Source organism: Oncorhynchus nerka, linkage group LG15, assembly GCF_034236695.1.
Source record: "Oncorhynchus nerka isolate Pitt River linkage group LG15, Oner_Uvic_2.0, whole genome shotgun sequence".
Classification (NCBI taxonomy): domain Eukaryota; kingdom Metazoa; phylum Chordata; class Actinopteri; order Salmoniformes; family Salmonidae; genus Oncorhynchus; species Oncorhynchus nerka.
The window spans coordinates 54,581,099-54,602,676 of record NC_088410.1 but is presented as its reverse complement, the minus strand read 5'-3'; the positions used below and the strand labels follow the sequence as shown (position 1 = coordinate 54,602,676).

General features: G+C 43.8%; 1 protein-coding gene across 1 annotated transcript; it reads left to right on the top strand.

The window, feature by feature from the left end:
• The first annotated feature begins 69 nt into the window (after positions 1 to 69).
• Positions 70 to 6,175, top strand: LOC115142890 (proline-rich transmembrane protein 3-like). Its single transcript, XM_029682710.2, has 4 exons — positions 70 to 515; positions 2,674 to 3,687; positions 3,807 to 3,908; positions 4,035 to 6,175. The coding sequence occupies exons 2-4, from the start codon at positions 2,718 to 2,720 to the stop codon at positions 5,831 to 5,833; spliced, it is 2,871 nt and encodes a 956-aa protein (XP_029538570.1). The 5' UTR covers positions 70 to 515; positions 2,674 to 2,717; the 3' UTR covers positions 5,834 to 6,175.
• The last annotated feature ends 15,403 nt before the right edge of the window (positions 6,176 to 21,578 follow it).

The following is a 21,578-nucleotide window of genomic DNA, read 5'->3' as shown; positions in this document are numbered from 1 at the left end:
TATACATACAAACATTCTCAAACACACCTAGACATTAGTGGAAAACTCTACACTCTTATAACCACCCTAACTCGGTATTACACTCTTATGAGTATTTTCTCATATTTACATATACTGTGAAGTAAACTGTGTATACATCCGTCTTCTGCTTACATTATCCCAAACCCTCCCACTACACTGAAATACAGTAAATAATACACAAATCTAACTAACCTTATTTCTCTATACATTTATGCACCTGTGTCTGTGTGTGTTTTGTTCTCTACTGTCCTCGTGCACTGCTGGTAGCTTTGTGTCAATCTAATGATCTTAATGTAATCCTTGACTAATGAGATTACAGAACACAGCTGTGATATTGTATAGGAGCAAGAGACTCTGAGCATCACTCTAACAAATCCAAACAGGACAACTACAAATGGCTACACTTGACCCATGAGACCAACAGGAGAAAAGGGAAAGCCAGTATGCTACCCAACAACACAACAAATGTGAAGCAGAGGTCTAAAGAATCACAGGTAGGCTTTAAAAGGATTGTCTTTTTTTTATTGCTTTTGAGGGAAATTCAATTGGCACATTAAAGCATCTGTTACTGTGCCTCAAAGTTACTGAGAGGCCTAGATGTTCTCAGAGAACAGAACAGGCATACCATGCATTGAGGTAGAGATGCTGCAAGTGCAGAGAGGAAAAGAGTGTGCGAAGTACCATTAATCGTTACAACTGTGTTGATCCACGAAATGTGCGCCATTTGTGCGTCCCTTTGATATTTTAAGTAAAAATTGTGCACCATTGCATTTTAATTCAATGAACTTCCCTTTAATATAGACCACATGGACAATTCAATACATCTTAAATATGACTAAAGACTTGCTAAAGTGCCAAAATTCAGCATTTTGTCATGGCCCTCCATGCCCTCTGACTTCTAGGAAGATTTGAACATACTTAACCTGAAAATGTATTGAAGTTTTCACCATCATTGTAAAGCCCTAGTTATTTTGTTACTTTCACAAAGTTATTTCTTAAGATAATTATTTATTTCATGTGATTAGTGATTAATTTACGCCTGTCCCTCATTTCAAGGTCAACCCTGTTACGTGACATGAACTCTCATTTTAATACGGTGAAACTATTCCTTTTTATTTTTTTCAAAATTAACGTTGAACATCTAGTAGTCAAGTCATAATGTAATAGCAGGTCAGGTGGTTCTTGTCTCTCTGGCCATTTTCTGGTGTTTTGTGGTGTGTAACACTGAGTGGGAGCAGCATAAGACATCAACCCTGCTACCCATAGATAGGCTAGAAATGTTGTAACTGTTATTTGTATTTTTGTGAAGCTTGCATTCAATTGCCCCTCCCTGTTGCACACAACAAGCTTCCATTCCCCCTGTCACGAGGGGATTTATGGCTTATTTAAGAATTTGTCAACCCTGTTACGGTCAACCCTAATACGGTGTACCCTGTTACGGTCAACCCTATTATGGTCTACCCTGTTACGGTCAACCCTGTTACTTCATTTGGCACTTAATAGGCACTTACTATACTACTTTATTTGATTTAACCTTTTGAAACGGGAAAAACATTTTTTTAATGAGGTTGAACATGCGCTCTTTATGACAGAACGTTAGAATTAGGTGAAATCAATGTGTTTTTTTTATAGCAAGTTACACTTCTCAAAACATTTGTGAAATGACCCAACTGTGTAAGTTTAGCTACATTTTGTCAACTCAAAGGGCACGTTTTTCAACTTGAATTTGATGACCGCTGAACTAATAGTAAATTATGTGACGATATGTAAGACAGGAGGATATTAGTATTGTGTGTGTCTGTTGAGAGATGCACAGTCTGCATATGCCTCATATAAATCCCAGTGAAATTAGGCATCATATTTTTATGATGGTGTCAGATTGCACTAAGGAAACACTAATATTGTGCACCAAACACTTCCTCCCTGTGCAATAACTTGGGGAGAAGGTTAAGCAAAAAACAAATAAGGATGTGACAAAAAGGACACACCTGCAAACCTTCAGCAGATCAGACTACTTGCAGCTGTAGGCACATGTAACAGTATAGCTTCCGTCCCTCTCCTCACCCCTACCTGGGCTCAAACCAGGGACCATCTGCACACATCAACAACTGCGTCCCACGAAGCATCGTTATTCATCGCGCCGCAAAAGCAGCGGCCCTTGTAGAGCAAGGGGAATAACTACTTCAAGGTCTCAGAGCGAGTGATGCCACCGATTGAAACGCTATTAGTGCGCACCACCGCTAACTAGCTAGCCATTTCACATCGGTTACACACACACACACACACACAGGCACAGGATTACCGAGGGGATTTATTGGTTCTTAATGGATTGGAAGTGCAGATTAATAATCAGGAGGGAAGCTGTTTTACACTTTACCCTTAGCTTACCTTTACAAGCTGCTACTTAACAACCCTGCTGCTCACCCTGACAAACGTCATGCTACTAACCCCTTTACCTGCAAATTTCCCTGGAAAACCGCATTACCTAAGCATGAACAACAACTCCCAGACTCATAGTCAGTGTGTCACAGATAGTGAATGTTATCCATTATAGTTACTTTGTCCAAATGGAGTGCTATGCCTGTCTGCCTGCTGCTATGTCCTATAGCTTCTAGCCACCTCACTTACGTTTTCCTTTCTGTTGTTCTGCAGGTCTTCTATAAGGTATGATTGCTGCTTCAAGGTTACATTGAGCAATGGTGTGGCTCTTATCTCTCTCCTTGGTGCTGGCCACACTGTTTCACTGTTCACCTGGAAACATTATCAGGGCCACCTCACCCTCATCCATCAACTCTGACCATGTCCCACTCCCTTTATTCTCTAACTCCCTCAGCACCACCTCCAACATGGGTACAACAACCCCCAAGCTTACCACAACACAACAGACAGGGACAGACATCCTTCTGCCTGCCAGCGGTATGCAGGTGCCAGGAAACAGGATGACAAGTATGGAGGACTTAGATGGGGCATTGGTTGGCACATCATATGGCAGTGATGAGTCTATGGATGATAGTGGACTTGGGGACACAGATATAATAGAAAGTCAACAAGAGACAACTGCCAGCACACTTGTTATCAATTCTGCGGCTGGAAATGAGGAGAAGAAAGCGAAGGAACTTGAAGTGCATTCCTCCATCCCTACTTCTCTCTACCCCCCTCCCACGCCCCAAAAACAGACCCAAGACAGCGTCAGCACAGCAGGACCAGCTGGCTTACAAACGTCAGAGGATGTGCGTTCACCGGCCAAGAGCCCACTGACCAAGCTTACACCTAGAGCTACGTCTAAATTATCTTTGCCACCCATAGGGGACGATGACAGTGGACTCAATCTGGAACCTGCGTATTCTATTGTAGAGATCTCAAAACAATCGGAGCAAACTGTCAACTCGACATCAGAAATAAACAATTCTCCAAACCCATTAACTCATCACAGCTCCCACCAATCCCCTAAAGACACAATTACAGAGGCCACTCTCGAAGAAGAAGAAGGGCTTGGAGCACTGGAGGAGAATGAGGAAGAAGATGTGGTTGTGTTAAAATACATTTTTGTGATTGACTCAGCGGTTCCCATAAGCAGAGACACTCGGGGAAAACTGTCCCACTCCTCCACCCTGTTATCAGCCAATCCCAAACAAGCACCCATTGTGACAGGACAGTTTCAAAGAGGTAAGAGTGGCACAAGAGTTGACTATTTTTTAATTATGTTTATATTTCTAATTACTCACAAAATATCCAAGTGTTTCCTCTGCTAGAAGTTCTACGTGTATGATTATTTTGTTTTTCAGAAAAGGAACAAACTCAATCCTTTCCTGACATACAATCAACTGAGTTGCCGGCACAATCATCACCTAACGTGAAACACATAATCCATCAACATGAAGAAAACAGTAAATGGCCCTTTTTGTTGTTGTTCTAAGTCGGGCAATTTCTCTTTCTCTTAATATGCTTTCTCTATTACTTGATGAGATTATAAACTATTCTATTTTTCTCACACACCTTCCTCACTTTCTCAGCTAAGGGTCAACTCTGGCCTGTGCCCTCTGTCCGCTACGGTGTGTTTGGTCCTGTAACACATCAGAACCTGAATGGAGGCCCCTGTGTGCTGGGTCTTGGCAGCTGCGTGTTCCCTACTGGCACCAACGGCACCCTCCTTCTTTGGGAGGACCTGAGCCGCACACTGGCCTTCGCCTGGGAGCTCCACGTCTATGGCTCTGCTGGACTCTTCCTGCTGCTGTCCTGTGTGGCTGTGTTGGGAATGGTTGGACGGTCTAATATGCTTCACCCCCTCTGTGATGTACTAACCCTGGCCAATAGGCTGTTGCTGCTGACCGGGGCTCTGCGTGCTGTCCTCCTCCTCACTGACCCGTATGGCACATGCCGGATCCTGTCTCGGCCGGTCCTCACTGCCCTCTATAATCTGCCTCTGCTGCTGCTGCTGTGGGCACAGGTTGCCCTGGCGATGATTCTGCTGTCCCCAACGATGCAGCGCCCTCGTGTGGTGGGAAGTCTGGCAGTCTTACACTGTACCCTGCTGATGGCAGCCGACCTGCTCTCCCCAACACTGTCCCATGCCTTTCCTTTGGTTCTACAGAGCCTCTCTCTCTGCTGGGGCCTGACTCTCTGCCTGGGCATTCTCACTCAGTCACTCTCCCACCTGCAGCCCTTCTCCAAGACTCCCATACACCAGTGGGGGGCCCCTCAGAGGATTGAGGAGCGGGCAAGACGCGTAACGGCAGTGTGTGCCCTCCTGGGGGTGCTGTGCTCCGGCCTGCAGATCTACAGCCTGCTCTGGCTCTATGGGCTGCTGGGGGACTGGAGGCGCTTTGGCTGGGGCTGGTGGCTGGGGCAGTTCTGGGCACGGGTGCTGGAGCTGTTCTGGGGCTTCTCTATGCTGGTGCTGGGCTCCTGGGTGTTCTGGACCCCTCGGAGGAGCCGTGCCAGGAGCGACCATGGCCAAGGGATGCCAGAGAGATCATCGTTTTGGAAAATCCTGCGGATAGGGCCTTTCAGGAGTTTTGAGAAAAACTGGGCAGAGCTCATACCAAAAAACTGGGCGGGGCAGCATCACTCGGGAGCAGACAGTGACTCCATACGTGTCTATGACAATCCCCCCACCACACACATCTTGAGGGACACCATGTCACCATCTCATCACAAGGGTGGAGAACCCACTACCAGCAGCAGCGGTGATACCCACCTACTGTGGCAGCGGGTGGGTGAGCGCGAGTGCATCCTCTCCCTCATAGAGTTTGACATGCTCCCCCAGTCGCCGATCAACCTCAGCCGCAGCATTGACAATGCGCTCCACCATGACAATGGACACCTGCTAGGGGTAGGCAGCCTCTTCACAGCCCCACCTTCTTCCACCTGGACCCACCAAGCTGGTGCTGACACTGACACCTCACTGGCGGACAGTGAGATCACGCCACCCTCTCTCACCTCTCCCACCTCTCCCACCTCTAATGTTGGCTGTAGGTGGGAGGTGGAGGCTGGCTCCAGGCCTGCAACTTCTGATCATTTCAGAGCCAACGGGCAGGCACTGCCTGAGGCAGAGCCTAAGTTAGAGCCACAGCTACAGCCGGACCCACAGCCGCAGCTACAGCCGGACCCCCAGCCACAGCTACAGCCGGACCCCCAGCCACAGCTACAGCCGGACCCCCAGCCACAGCTACAGCCGGACCCCCAGCCACAGCCGGACCCCCAGCCACAGCTACAGCCGGACCCCCAGCCACAGCCACTGGAGGCTTCTGATAACCAGATCCTTCAGCCATCTCCAAACCCTGAAACACCAGGAGGATGTTCCAGACAATGATATATACATGTCTATTGTTCCAAACAAGGTGAAGAAGCCAGGGGTCCCTCAGGAGGATGACTAGTCCAGTGTGGGCTGCAGTGATGTTACAGAGCTATGAGCTGACCGTGACGTCATCATCACCTCATCCAAATGCCCATGTCACTTCATATCAGTACAAAGGGACTTGAGTGGTTCCACAGTGAACACTTGGCCAGGGAACAGCACCACTCATCAGAAGTTTAATAAAGTCATATATAAGATATAAACATATTCAGTGTTGTTTATCAGCTCTCTATGTTAAATTCACTTACTGTACTTTAACTCGATGTTCTCTTAATAAATATTTCAGTTAAAGAAGTCTACTTATTACTCTTTTTTTGTATTATAAAGTTATAATGTTCATTGTGATGTTTTTACCATCTCATTATGAATTTCAGTAAAAGAGCACGATTAAGATCCCTGTATTGGTCAATTGCACACAAAGGCCAACCCGAAATTTGATTTCTGCTTTTAACCCAACCCCTACGAAGGAAACACATACTATACAGGTTTTGGAGAGGTGCGGGGTCTGCCACACTGGGCTCCCGGGGAGCTGTTTTTGTGGGGGGTTAAGTGCTTGCTCAAGGGCACAACAACATCAATTAGGAAAGCGGTTTAAAGGTGGGGCAACTTCTAGCAGAGCCCTCAGTCTGTTCATACAAACTAGCTTAATTACACCGAATTTTGTGTGCGCCAGCATGTGAAAAACGATAACAAGTGGGATGTCGTGGAGACAACCTTTATTGTACTCTATGGTGACAGCGACACTGAGCTCTGTTCTAAGCCGGACCCACAAGACGCAAGCATTCCCGTGCCAAAAGATGCCAAAATTGAATGTCCATTCCGGGAGGCTTACAGTTGGTAATAAAGTCCAACTGAGAAGTGTAGGCCTTGGTAGCACCAACGATGAATCGGCCGAATCTAACAGCATTAAGACTCGGATCGCTGACATTTGCATTTGAGGCTGGTTATCAGGCCACATTTTTTTTCACAAAAATAATTGTGTTCCAAATGAAGGGGCAATCTGGAATTGATACATGAGCTTAGACCCCATCAGAACCAAAAATATATGCTTGTTTTACTCGATTTGTTTGTAAATCATGAAGCCTAATACTAAAATGCTGTAAAGCTTCAACACCTGGTTAGAACTATCATTTTGATCTCATGGATGGTCAGTCATTAGATGGATGGTCAGCCATATTATTCTTGTCACTAAGTATTTTTTTACTTAGATGTTTTAAATGTGGGACACTTGAAAAAGAGATGATGCATCTCAAGAGTTTCTCCTGCTAAATTTCAAATAAAAAACATTAGAAAAATGTATTTTCGAAGTGTCACCCACAACTGGTTACATTTTTTTTTTTACTTTGTAGGAATTAACTTCCTGCAATTCTACATACAGTATTTTGCCATGGGCGGTTTTATAGCTAATCTCATGGTATTATACACATTTTGCTATGAAGCAGAGAGAAAATTGTGCAGTTTAAAGCAAATTTCCTCCAATTCTACACATTTTGCCAGGGCTTAAGACCCAACATCCAGGGGGCCCTCAACAGATGTATTCATATGCTATCTGGGGATCTCTCAGAGGTCGGGAACCCAGGCCCAGGAGGCCCCACGGCACGTGCCCTATGTGCCTGTTTGGTAATCCAGCCCTGGTCCCTTGCCATACCTCAGCTGTTTACCAAGAAAGTGGCAAGGTGCCACACTTTGTTGTTTGAATCACAGATTGCCCCTTTAAAGAAGGAAAATGTTTGAGTCTTGACAGATCCTGTTTATTAGTTTTCTTTCCCAGAATGGCACCAGTTGGATGCTAAACTCCAGGGCATGAGGCCATCAGTAACAGCAGCGAAGAAATGACCTTTAAGGTCAAAGGGGGAGAGCTCCACATTATGTCCCAAATGAGTTGGGGGTGAGTCTGAGGTATTTCTGTCTTGTGCAGGTGATGGGTCTCCTGTTCTTCCCCTGTTCCGGATGCCAACTCACTGTGGCTTCTCTGTGAATAGGTCACGCAGAGATGTGATGTTTGTTATACCATACCAAGGCTGCCTTGTCACACAACAGGTGACATTTCCTCCATGGAAGCTCACTAACTTTTACTTATTTAAAAAATGAGCCTCTATTCACATTGGCCATTATACCACATTCACAGGACTGGCATAATGCCACTCAAATGCTTTATTCTATGTCCTGCCACTGCTTCTGTAGCCACCGTATACATATTATTTGCGGCAAAGTTGCTTCCTGATTAGTCATGTCTTTGGTCCCGTTCGCTTGGGTCAAACGAAAACATTAGAATGATTAGTTGTGCCAAACAATGCCTCCCACAATGCAGACGATGGCCACTTGTTGCAGCTGGTGAGGAGCAGCAAGTCGACTTTTATTTTACCTTTACTTTACTAGGCAAGTCAGTTAAGAACAGATTCTTATTTTCAATGAAGGCCTAGGAACACTGGGTTAACTGCCTGTTCAGGGGCAGAACGACAGATTTTGTACCTTGTCAGCTGGGGATTCGAACTTGCAACCTTTCGGTTACTAGTCCAAACGCTCTAACCACTAGGCTACTCTGCCGCCCCTGCAGTCAAAACATCACATGATTGTTGTAAAGTTCACGTAGGTTCACGTAGGCGCAAGTCAGACAATTTTTATCCCCATAGTCCAACAAACTCCGAAAGATGTTGGTCACCGACTTGACAAAAGGGATCCGCTTGAACGCTCCCATTCTCGGGAGTAAGTGATGATCACCAGTTTAGTGGTGGAAAAAGTACCCAATTGGCATACTTGAGTAAAATTAAAGATACCTTAATAGAAAATGACTCAAGTAAAAATTTAAGTCACCCATTACAATACTACTTGAGTAAAAATCTATACGTATTTGGTGGTAAATATGTCAAAAGTAATTGTATTTGATAAAATACACATAAGTAAATGCTATATATAATTTAAAGTTCCTTATATTAAGAAAGCCAGACAGAGAGATTGTATTTATTTTATTTTATTTCTGGATAGCTGGGGACATTAACACTCAGAAATAATTTACAAATTAATAATTTGTTTTTAGGGGCTTCCGAATGGCGCAGTGGTCTAAGGCACTGCATTTCAGTGCTAAAGGTGTCACTACAAATCAAATCAAATGTATTGATATAGCCCTTCGTACATCAGCTGATATCTCAAAGTGCTGTACAGAAACCCAGCCTAAAACCCCAAACAGCAAGCAATGCAGGTGTAGAAGCACGGTGGCTAGGAAAAACTCCCTAGAAAGGCCAAAACCTAGGAAGAAACCTAGAGAGGAACCAGGCAATGTGGGGTGGCCAGTCCTCTTCTGGCTGTGCCAGGTGGAGATTATAACAGAACATGGCCAAGATGTTCAAATGTTCATAAATGACCAGCATGGTCGAATAATAATAAGGCAGAACAGTTGAAACTGGAGCAGCAGCACGGTCAGGTGGATTGGGGACAGCAAGGAGTCATCATGTCAGGTAGTCCTGGGGCATGGTCCTAGGGCTCAGGTCAGTTGAAACTGGAGCAGCAGCACGGCCAGGTGGACTGGGGACAGCAAGGAGTCATCATGTCAGGTAGTCCTGGGGCATGGTCCTAGGGCTCAGGTCCTCCGAGAGAGAGAAAGAAAGAGAGAAGGAGAGAATTAGAGAACGCACACTTAGATTCACACAGGACACCGAATAGGACAGGAGAAGTACTCCAGATATAACAAACTGACCATAGCCCCCGACACATAAACTACTGCAGCATAAATACTGGAGGCTGAGACAGGAGGGGTCAGGAGACACTGTGGCCCCATCCGAGGACACCCCCGGACAGGACCAAACAGGAAGGATATAACTCCACCCACTTTTCCAAAGCACAGCCCCCACACCACTAGAGGGATATCTTCAACCACAAACTTACCAACCTGAGACAAGGCTGAGTATAGCCCACAAAGATCTCCGCCATGGCACAACCCAAGGGGGGGGCGCCAACCCAGACAGGATTACCACATCAGTGAATCAACCCACTCAGGTGACGCACCCCTACAGACCTTAGTTCAATTCCAGCCTGTATCACAACTGGTGTTAATCTCTTTTTTTATTTTATTTGTTTTATTTCTGGATAGCCGGTTGTGATACAGGCTGTGCAATTGTCCCAGCGTCGTCCGGGTTTGGCCAGGGTAGGCCGTCATTGTAAATAAGAATTTGTTCTTAACTGACTTGCCTAGTTAAATAAAGCGCCCGCCACAGTGCATTCTCTTGGTGAATTTGACTATTTTTTCCTAAGCATTCGAAATGTAACGAGTGCACATTTTCTTTAGGAATGTTGTAGAGTAAAAATATTAATATGAATAGGTTTAATACTCATCACTGCATCCTGTATCAGAATGTCGGCTACTAAAGTACCGTAGATCACTTCCTTATTCCCCTTTTGTTTACAAAGCTCCAAACAAAGCTCCCTCACTTCACTTTTAAAATGTACAAATATGAGACACCAAACCCGTTCACAGGGATGGTTAACTCTCCAGGTTCCACTGGTCCGTAGCCTAACGATCTAGGTAGATCGGCTTTCAGTGTTGATGCAAGCCATTCTTGGAATTGTCTGCAGAACTCCTTGCAACTTGATTACCTGTTGCCGCCAAGGTCGGCGATTACAGTTTTTTCCAACTGCTTACACACAAAATCTTTTCATGTCACATGATTTTTGAGACCTCTCACTCAAAGTGCAAAACTACACACCAAATATCCAAAACCATAAGCTATTTCTCAGCCTTTGACTCAGTTGTCAATTGCATAAAACACTTTTTTCAAAACACTACACACAATTCTCTACCTAAAACACAAAAATCTAACAGGAAGTGACTTTTCCAAACACAACCAATCAAAATGCTACACTTATTCACCAGGTCACACACACACACTCCTCACATGTGCAAACACTAATAGCTTAACTGATCACTAACTGATAGAGGAAATTATGGTTGAAATGACTAATTATGTATACATTCCAATCAGAACTGACTAGTCCAAATGCTGTAATGTACTGTACATGTGAATTTTCTCTCTTGCTCCCATTCCCAATTGTATATAATGTAGTCAGGAGTTTAGTAACAATGAAGGTCTGTTCCTTAGTTCATTCAGTTGTACAAATCTCCAGGTGGTGGGAACGGCCCATCTCCAGATTGTCTAGAATGTTGATTTATACTGACTGGCCTTGACTTCGTGCTGATAACGCGAAGGCTCAAGAGCTAGAGGGCCCCTCTACTTGTAAATAGAACGTTTGGAAGACGCTGACGTCATTTTCAGTTTATAACCTGTGGAAATGTGTGTATGCGTTTAGTACTCTCTTGAAATAAACGCTGTTACCTTTGGCTTTTAAGACTGGTCTCAATCTACTTCATGCATAATTAATGAACTTACAACTCATTAATGAATTAGAAATGAGTGAGAATTTGGTTTTGGCTATAAAACATACAGGAATTTAGAATTCCTCTATCACTAACCAATCACTGCTTTACTGTAGTATAGGCCTACACATATGTCAAAGGTCAGATGACCTGTTTTGAACAATGGATGCCAACAATGGACAGAGAGCAATTGGAGTAGGAGGGAGAGGAAGAAGAGGACGAGGGTAAAGAAGAGAAGGAAGGAGAGCCATCTCTGATGAGATTAGGGCAACACTTGTTGATCATGTGATCAACTACGGTTTGACCATGAGAGAGGCTGGACTGAGAGTCCAGCCCAACTTGAGTTGATTTACAGTGGCTTCCATAATTCGAACCTTCAGAAATGAGAACAGGTATGCAACTATCTAATTACTATTTTAGCATTTAACATTTAAGTCATTTAGCAGACGCTCTTATCCAGAGCGACTTACAAATTGGTGCGTTCACCTTAAGACATCCAGTGGAACAGCCACTTTACAATAGTGCATCTAAATCTTTTAAGGGGGGAGAAGGATTACTTTATCCCATCCTAGGTATTCCTGAAAGAGGTGGGGTTTCAGGTGTCTCCGGAAGGTGGTGATTGACTCCGCTGTCCTGGCGTCGTGAGGGAGTTTGTTCCACCATTGGGGGGCCAGAGCAGCGAACAGTTTTGACTGGGCTGCGCGGGAACTGTACTTCCTCAGTGGTAGGGAGGCGAGCAGGCCAGAGGTGGATGAACGCAGTGCCCTTGTTTGGGTGTAGGGCCTGATCAGAGCCTGGAGGTACTGAGGTGCCGATCCCCTCACAGCTCCGTAGGCAAGCACCATGGTCTTGTAGCGGATGCGAGCTTCAACTGGAAGCCAGTGGAGAGAGCGGAGGAGCGGGGTGACGTGAGAGAACTTGGGAAGGTTGAACACCAGACGGGCTGCGGCGTTCTGGATGAGTTGTAGGGGTTTAATGGCACAGGCAGGGAGCCCAGCCAACAGCGAGTTGCAGTAATCCAGACGGGAGATGACAAGTGCCTGGATTAGGACCTGCGCTGCTTCCTGTGTGAGGCAGGGTCGTACTCTGCGGATGTTGTAGAGCATGAACCTACAAGAACGGGCCACCGCCTTACATTAATTACAGTAATGTACTGTAAAATACATATGACTGCATAGTATTGCAAAAATATTTGCAACTCTAAGCCATCCATTTACTGCACTGCATTGAATGAATGAGGTTGGTTATCATGCTGTACTAAATTTTTTTGTACATTGTTTACAGTTCCTATGCTGAACACATACTGTGTTTGAATTCTGTACAGAGTGGAAAGGCAAAGACATCATGGAGGACGAGGACGCTTGTTTACAGATGTACAAGAGACTGCAATTATAAATATGGTTTTGGCCAACAATGAAATTAGGATTTGAGAGATAAGAGAGCATATCTTGAATAATGACACCATATTTAAAAACATCAATGCTGTAAGCCTGTCGACCATACAACGCATCCTCCAACGGCACCGAGTGACGATGAAACAACTTTACAAGGTGCCATTTGAGAGAAACTCTGACTGAGTCAAGAATATTACTTTGTAGAGGTATGTATGCAACACTACTTCCAGTACTTCAGACATACCATATTTACTCATCTGTATATCCTTTTGTCTGTTACAGAGAGTATTGGAGCTGGATGCCCATGTAATTCACCATGAATTTACTTATGTGGATGAGGTTGGCGTCAACCTCACCAAACCCAGGCACCGTGGAAGAAATGCAATAGGACAGAGGGCAATTACCAATATCCCTGGACAGCATGGGGGTAACATAACTATGTGTGCTGCCATCACTCAAAACGGGGTCCTCCATCACAATGCCACACTGGGTCCGTACAACACCGGCCATATGCTCACTTTTCTGGATGCAATTTACACAATGCTTGTCCCTGATCCAGATCAGGAACCTGCTAGATTTGTGGTTTTATGGGACAATGTTAGTTTTCACTGGGCTGTTCTGGTCCAAAACTGGTTTGCCACCCATCCACAATTTGTAGTTTTGTACCTACCCCCATATTCGCCTTTTCTAAATCCCACAGAGGAATTCTCAGCCTGGCGCTGGAAAGTGTATGATCTCCAACCCTATGCCCGCATGCCGCTTCTCCAGGCAATGGAGGACGCATGTGGGAACATAGAGGTTGCCTCTGTCCAAGGTTGTTTTGCAAGAGAAAACATATCTTGTGATGTGGACGAAGTATCGTGGCCAGACCCAGGCCGGAGAAGAGATGAAGCGTAGCTTAGCACTGGTGATTCTCCCCCCCACCACCAATTCCTGGACTGCCCCCCCGGGACCCCACACACACACAATTGTGTTCTTTACTGTATTCTAAAAATATACATTTGGTTTACATATGTTTATGGTTTTGTTGTATGCTACTGTATACAACAGTAATGTTTGGCCTAATAAATATTTTCTGTTTCTACATTGCATTGGTGTTTACAGTGTACTTGTTACCCCTCTCAGCAGATTACTTTAACTGTAGAACATTGTATTGAAATGTAGATATAAGCCTATGAAAGACCAATGAGCTTTAGAACAACAGTTTTTATATGGTATATCCAAAAATGTACTATTATGAAAGCAGTGTTTGCCATTTGATGCAAATGCTTAATTCTGACATGTGTTTATGGCATTTTGAATGCAGTGTTACATTTTGAAGGAGATGTGAGGCATTTTGCATTTTGTGTGTGCAGTTTTGGGAATTGTGTGTAGAGTTTTGAAAAAAGGAGACAGTTTTGAAAACGTGTGTAAGCAGTTGGAAAAAACTGTATTATAATAGTCGAATGTGTCAGCCAGACAGCCACTCAAAAAGTAAAGTACTGGTTGCTGTCCATGGCGCTGACATTCAATGTCAATGCTGCTGTTTGCCTATCGAATCGATGATAGGCTTTTTATGGTGCCGGGGCATAGATTTGCTTTAGCTAATGGAGAAATGTTTATTGGTAGGGCTATTTGGTAGTCATTTTCTCATGTTAAGCCTAACATTTTACGAAGCTATACACTGTCGCAATGCTGCACTTTTAGCCTGCTGACTGGTGGCATTAACGCAATTACTTTTTTTCAGTAGTTAAAGTTGAAAATGCAAACATTGCACATTGTCAAATATTAACCAGAATAATAACCAGCTACCAACTGATATTTTACAATATACAGCTGTCCTGTATAGGCTACCTGAACCTGCATGACATGAGCCATCCTCACACTCCCTCCCAGCTTGGATAGAAAGTTATTGTGCTTAAAACCAGTCTATTAATGCCAAATAATACAGTCAGCCCACCCTCAAAACACAAGCTCACTAGGGATTGTTTCATTGTACCACGTACTATCTATAGCTAAATACCATCTTTAGCTGCGATTTAGGTGCCATTTATAAACATTTAATAAAAAGTACATATCAAATAGCCTAACAATGAGGAAACAAGTAGCCTAGTTGGCTTGAGGATAAATTCAACCTCTTTATTGTTGAACTCAGCTGGCTTTGTCTATCTAATAGCCTACACAAATGGGCTGCAATATTCAAGGTAAATTAAATTATGCCTGAATCAAATTAAATCCAACTTGAGACTCCCCTGGTCTCCTGAAGTACTCTTTTTTTTGTGTGCAAATGTTTTCACCACAGTCTGTAGGTCCAGGTTGCATGCCCGACTGTTTTCTATACTGAGTATTGCCAACCCAGACAATCTTGCCTGAGACGTTGTCTTTAAACTTAGGCTTGAATGATGCATGCCAAGATATACCAGAGATAATGGACTGTTGATATTGTAACCACACAACTCAAACGCCGGTTTACCAGCATGAATGAAAATCGCAAACCGCCTTTTTTGTTCAAGCACTCAATAACTATTGTCCACTAAATATTATAATCTGTTTTGCATCTGCCAATTTATTGGCTGTCCAGTATCTAGACAACCTGTCCCCAGAGCTTCCTATACAGTTAAACTATTTCTGTAACGTGTTGAGCCTGGCAATTAAGGAGAACGAAAGGCTCAATTAAAGATGTTGCAGAACTGCTGTATTTGAAGCACTCCACCCTTCTGCACAGATTTCCTGATGTTGCATCGACAATCAAGCTGTTTATACCATCCTTGTAACTTTCGTTTCTGCGAAGAGATCGTTTTCTAAACTAAAACTCATAAAGAACTACATAAGAAGCATAAGGCTTCTGATGAGAGCTTTTTGAACACCCAAGTAAGCTCCACTCATTGTATTGGCGTCGTTTCAGCCTTGACCACGGCATTTGTAAGCCTATATCCCCCTTATAATTTGAATCAGTTAACTTTTTTTTTTTAAGACCTGGGGCGCTTTTTCAGTCACATTCCTGAAGCCGAAGAAACAAACACTTAGTTTCCTAGTAGATATGGAAATTAAAAAAGGTTTATGAATTAATTACTTTTGAGCGTAAAATTATTTATGACATAAACAAAAAAAGCAATGACCGATGCATGGGCCCCCAGAACTCGTCGGGGTGTCCGGTATGCCAGCGATGAAGAGATCGGTGTGGGTGTAATGTTGAAAGTTGTTGTACTGTTGTACTGCTGTGCTCAAGGCACCTTTGAAAATGAGACCCTGGTCTCAATGGGTTTCCCCTGACTGAATAAAAGTTTAAAAAATAACTACAAATAGTAAAGGAAAGTACAGATACCCACCAAAAACGATTGAACCTCTTGGGGCTAGGGGGCGGAATTTTCACTTTTGGATAAATAGCGTGCCCAATTTCAACTTCCTGCTACTCATGACAAGAATACAAGATATGCATATTATTCATAGATTTTATGAAAATTACAGCTCTCTCTCATCTTTTTAAGTGGGAGAACTTGCACAATTGGTGGCTGACTAAATACTTTTTTGCCCACTGTAATATGGATGGAATTAATCGAACAAAAGGACCAATTGTGATGTTTATGGGACATATTGGAGTGCCAACAAAAGAAGCTCGTCAAAGGTAATGCATGTTTCATATTTTATTTCAGTGTTTTGTGTAGCGCCTGCAGGGTTGAAATATGCTACCTCCTTTGTTCACTGCTGGTGCAGATGGTACAGGCTATCAGATAATAGCTTCTTATGCTTTCGGCGAAAAGCATTTAAAAATTCTGACATGTTGGCTGGATTCACAACGAGTGTAGCTTTAATTGAGTATCTTACATGTGTGATTTAATGAAAGTTTGAATTTTATAGCATTTTATTTGAATCTGGCGCTCTGCATTTTCCCTGGTAATTGGCCAGTTGAGACATTTGCATCCCGCCTATCCCTAAGAGGTTTTAAGTAGTACTTCAAAGTATTTTTACTTTACACCACTGTTTTTTCCCCCTCAGGATGATGAGTGTTTTGCTGGTCTATGCCTTCGGTTGATGGGGAGCTCAGTCTCCTGCCCTGCTGGCCACCCTCAAACCACCACTGCAGCTACTACACTCCCTCCCTCTCCATCCTCTCCTGCTGACAGCAAGGCTCCTCCCTCAGCAGCCCTGTTACCCCAAATACCATGTCTATTCTCATCACCCTGGCCAGAAAGCCGTGCCTGTGTCAACATCTCCTATTGAACCCACTCTTACTCCCCCTACCCCTAAACCCCATAATCTCTGAACTCACGACCCAGGCACCTGCACCTGTTAAAGACCACTAACACCTGGATACACATACGGCTACCAGGGATACCATTATGGCCTATTTCCCCAGTACCATTTCCCTCAGTGTCCCCTTCAACAACCCTCTGTCCCAACAACAACCCCAACCACTATTTCAACTGCAGTTCCAACCACAAGTACCACTCCTAAACACACTCATTCCCGTAACCCTGCTACCCAGGCCCTGCATATGCCACCTAAAGAATTTCTCCAGGTCCCACAAATGCCTGGATACGCACAGGTCCCACAAATGCCTGGATTCCCCCTTTCGACCAGTTTCCCTCTCAACAACCCTCAACATCTCATTTTGTGTAATTATCTAATGTACTATTTACACAAATAACTATTCAAGTTTCCTTCTAATCACATTTCTTTCAACAGGAGGAATTTACAATTGCCAAGCATGCTTTGTGAAACACTAAATAAACACACTTGGGTATACTGTTAGGCAGAGTGGTGTCCTCTGGATAATAATGAATGGTATATATTGTTCACAGGAGGCTGCTGAGGGGAGGAAGGCTCACAACAATGGCTGGAATGGAGTAATTGGAATGGTATCAAACCCATGGAAATCATGTGATTGATGAGTTCGATTACCATTCCATTTATTCCGTTCCGGCCGTTACTATGAGCCCGTCTTCCCCAATTAATGTGCCACCAACCTCCTGTGCAATCCAGGTATTTCCACAGTGCATTGCACACTACACTATAATTCCAAATAGTAGCACATAAGTGACTATTTCCACTTCGTCCCATGGAAGCACACTGGCTGATGGAGAATGATGATGTAGTATTTACAGCCATGTCTATATATTCTGAGTGTACAAAACATTAGGAACACCTGTTCTTTCCATGATTGATCAGGTGAATCCAGGTGAAAGCTATGATCCCTTATTGATGTCACCTGTTAAATCCACTTCAATGAGTGTAGATGAAGGGGAGGAGACAGGTTAAAGAAGGATTTTTAAGCCTTGAGACATGGATTGTGTATGTGTGCCATTCAGATACTTAGATTGAATATCTATCCAAATTGAAAGAGTGGTTTGGTGCCATGAACAAGTGACTTTGTGAATTTGTTTGTTGTACTCAGTCAATTGAAAATGAGCCGTTTTGATGCTCTGTTTAGGTTTTTGTGCTCATTTGTGAACAATCGCACCAGTTATTTAAAAATAAGTTTACATTTTGCAGTATGAACTCTTGAGATGCATCATCTGATTTTCAAGATAAACAAAACAATACTTAGTAGCAAGAATAGCATGGCAACTAGCTACTGTCTAATTCATTTAATAGACCTACAATCGAATTGACCAACTAATAAAACTACTGCTACAACTAATACAACGAAGTACCTATATGTAGGTAACTGCCAAAACAAAGGAAGCACCAACATAAAGTATCTTAATAGGGCGTTAGGTCACCACGCCGCCTCAACAGCTTCAAGGTGTCTTCCCATAGATTCTACAATTGTCTGGAAATCTACTGGAGGGATGCGACACCAAATTCCATAATTTGGTGTTTTTGGGTTCAGTTGGGTTGTGATCTGGTGACTGAGAGACACACACGCACACACACAATGAGGCAGCCTACAGGGAGGAGGTCAGAGACGTGGCAGTATGGTGCCAGGACAACAACCTCTCCCTCAATGTCAGCAAGACCAAGTAGCTGATCGTGGACTACAGGAAACATCGACGGGTCTGCAGTGGAGAGGGTCAAGAGCTTCAAGTCAAGAGCTGTTCATTAACACAGTACTTCATTTTGTTTATCTGTCGGCCCCAGCCTTCAACTCAGGCCCTGTGTGTAGCTAACTAACGCTCTCTGTCCATTCATCGCCATTTACCCATTGTTGTTGTCTTAGCTGTTTACCTGTTGTTGTCTTATCTGTTATCTTAACTCTCCCAATCAACACCTGGGATTTCTTTATGACTCTCTCTAATGTCAATATGCCTTGTACACTGTTTAGGGTAGCTCTCATTGTTTTATTTTACTGCGGAGCCCTAAGTCCCACTCAACATGACTCAGATAGCTCCTTTGCCCCACCCCCCACACACACGGAGACCAAACCCAGCTTAACTGGTGCCTCCAGAGATGCAACCTCTCTCATCGTCACTCAATGCCTAGGTTTTTCTCCACTGTACTCGCACCCTACCATACCCTTGTCTGTACATTATGCCCTAAATCTATCCTACCACGCGCATAAATCTGCTCCTTTATACTTTGTTCCCAATGCACTAGACAACCAGTTCTCATAACCTTTAGCCGTACCATCATCCTACTCCTCCTCTGGTGATGTAGAGGTTAACCCAGGCCTTGTGTGTCCCCAGGCGCTCTCATTTGTTGACTTCTGTAACCGTAAAAGTCTTGGGTTCATGCATGTTAACATAAGAAGCCTTCTCCCTAAGTTTGCTTTATTCACTGCTTTAGCACACTCCGCCAACCCTGATGTCCTAGCCATGTCTGAGTCCTGGCTTAGGAAGGCTACCAAAAATTCAGAAATTTCCATCCCCAATTACACATTTTTTCATCAAGATAGAACTGGCAAAGGCGGCGGAGTTACCCTGCAGAGTTCTGTCATACTATCCAGGTCTATGCCCAAACAGTTCGAGCTTCTACTTTAAAAAATTAATCTCCCCAGAAAAAAGTCCCTCACTGTCACCGATTATTATGGACCCCCCTCAGCTCCAAGCTGTGCCCTGGACACCATATGTGAATTGATTGGCCCCCCCCCCCCCCATCTATCGTCAGAGTTCGTACTGTTAGGTGACCTAAACTGGGATATGCTTAACACCCTGGCCGTCCTACAATTTAAGCTAGATGCCCTCAATCTCACACAAATGATCAAGGAACCTACCAGGTAAAACCCCAAATCCGTAACCATGGGCACCCTCATAGAGATATCATCCTGACCAACTTGCCCTCTAAATACACCTCTGCTGTTTTCAACCAGGATCTCAGCAATCACTGCCTCATTGCCTGCGTCCGTTATGGGTCCGCGGTCAAATGACCACCCTCATCACTGTCAAACTTTCCCAAAAACACTTCTGCGAGCAGGCCTTTCTAATTGACCTGGCCTGGGTATCCTGGAAGGATATTGACCTCATACCGTCAGTACAGGATGCCTGGTTGTTCTTTGAAAGTGCTTTCCTCACCATCTTAAAAGAGCATGCCCCTTTAAAAAAAATGTAAAACTAAGAAAAGATATAGCCCTTGGTTGACTCCAGACTTGACTGCCCTTGACCAGCACAAAAACATCCTGTGGCGTTCTGCACTAGCATTGAATAGTTCCCGCGATATGCAACTTTTCGGGGGAGTCAGGAACCAGTATACACTGTCAGTTAGGGAAGCAAAGGCTGCATCCTGCAGCACTAATTCCAAAACATTTTGGGACACTGTAAAGTCCATGGAGAATAAGAGAACCTCCTCCCAGCTGCCCACTGCACTGAGGCTAGGAAATACTGTCACCACCGATAAATCCATGATAATCGAGAATTTCAAAAAGCATCTCTCTACGGCTGGTCATGCTTTCCACCTGGCTACCCCAACCCCGGCCAACTTGACTTAGAATATGTGGACAACTATAAATACCTAGGTGTCTGGCTAGACTGTAAACTCTCCTTCCAGACTCATACTAAGCATCTCCAATTCAAAATTAAATCTAGAATTGGCTTCCTATTTCGCAACAAAGCTTCCTTCACTCATGCAGCCAAACATACCCTCGTAAAACTGACTATCCTACTGATCCTTGACGATGTAATTTACAAAATAGTCTACAACACTCTACTCAGCAAATTGGACGCAGACTATCACAGTGCCATCCGTTTTGTCACCAAAGCCCCATAAACTACTCACCACTGCGACCTGTATGCTCTTGTTGGCTAGCCCTCGCTACATATTTGTTGCCAAACCCACTGGTTCAAGGTAATTTATAAGTCTTTGCTAGGTAAAGCTCCGCCTTATCTCAGCTAACTGGTCACCATAGCAACACCCACCCATAGCACGCGCTCCAGCAGGTGTATCTCACTGATCATCCCTAAAGCCAAAATCTCATTTGGCCGCCTTTCCTTCCAGTTCTCTGCTGCCTGCGACTGGAACGAATTGAAAAAATCTCTGAAGTTGGAGACCTTTATCTCCCTCACCAATTTTAAACATCTGCTATCTGAGCAGCTAACCGATCGCTGCAGCTGTACATAGTCCATCGGTATATAGCCCACCCAATTTACCTACCTCATCCCCATACTGTTTTTATTTTATTTACTTTTCTGCTCTTTTGCACACCAGTATATCTACCTGCACATGTTCATGTGATCATTTATCACTCCAGTGTTAATCTGCTAAATTGAAATTATTCACTCCTCATGCCTATTTATTGCCTACCTCCTCATATGCCTTTTGCACACAGTGTATATAGATTTTTTTTTCTACTGTTATTGATTTGTTTATTGTTTACTCCATGTGTAACTCTGTGTTGTCTGTTCACACTTCTATGCTTTATCTTGGCCAGGTCGCAGTTGCAAATGAGAGCTTGTTCTCAACTAGCCTACCTGGTTAAATAAAGGTGAAATAAAAAAAATATATAAAAAAATACCATTAGTATATTACCATAGTATTTATATATTCCTGTTACCAGTCACTTTTCAGCCCTGTTTACACTGCTATA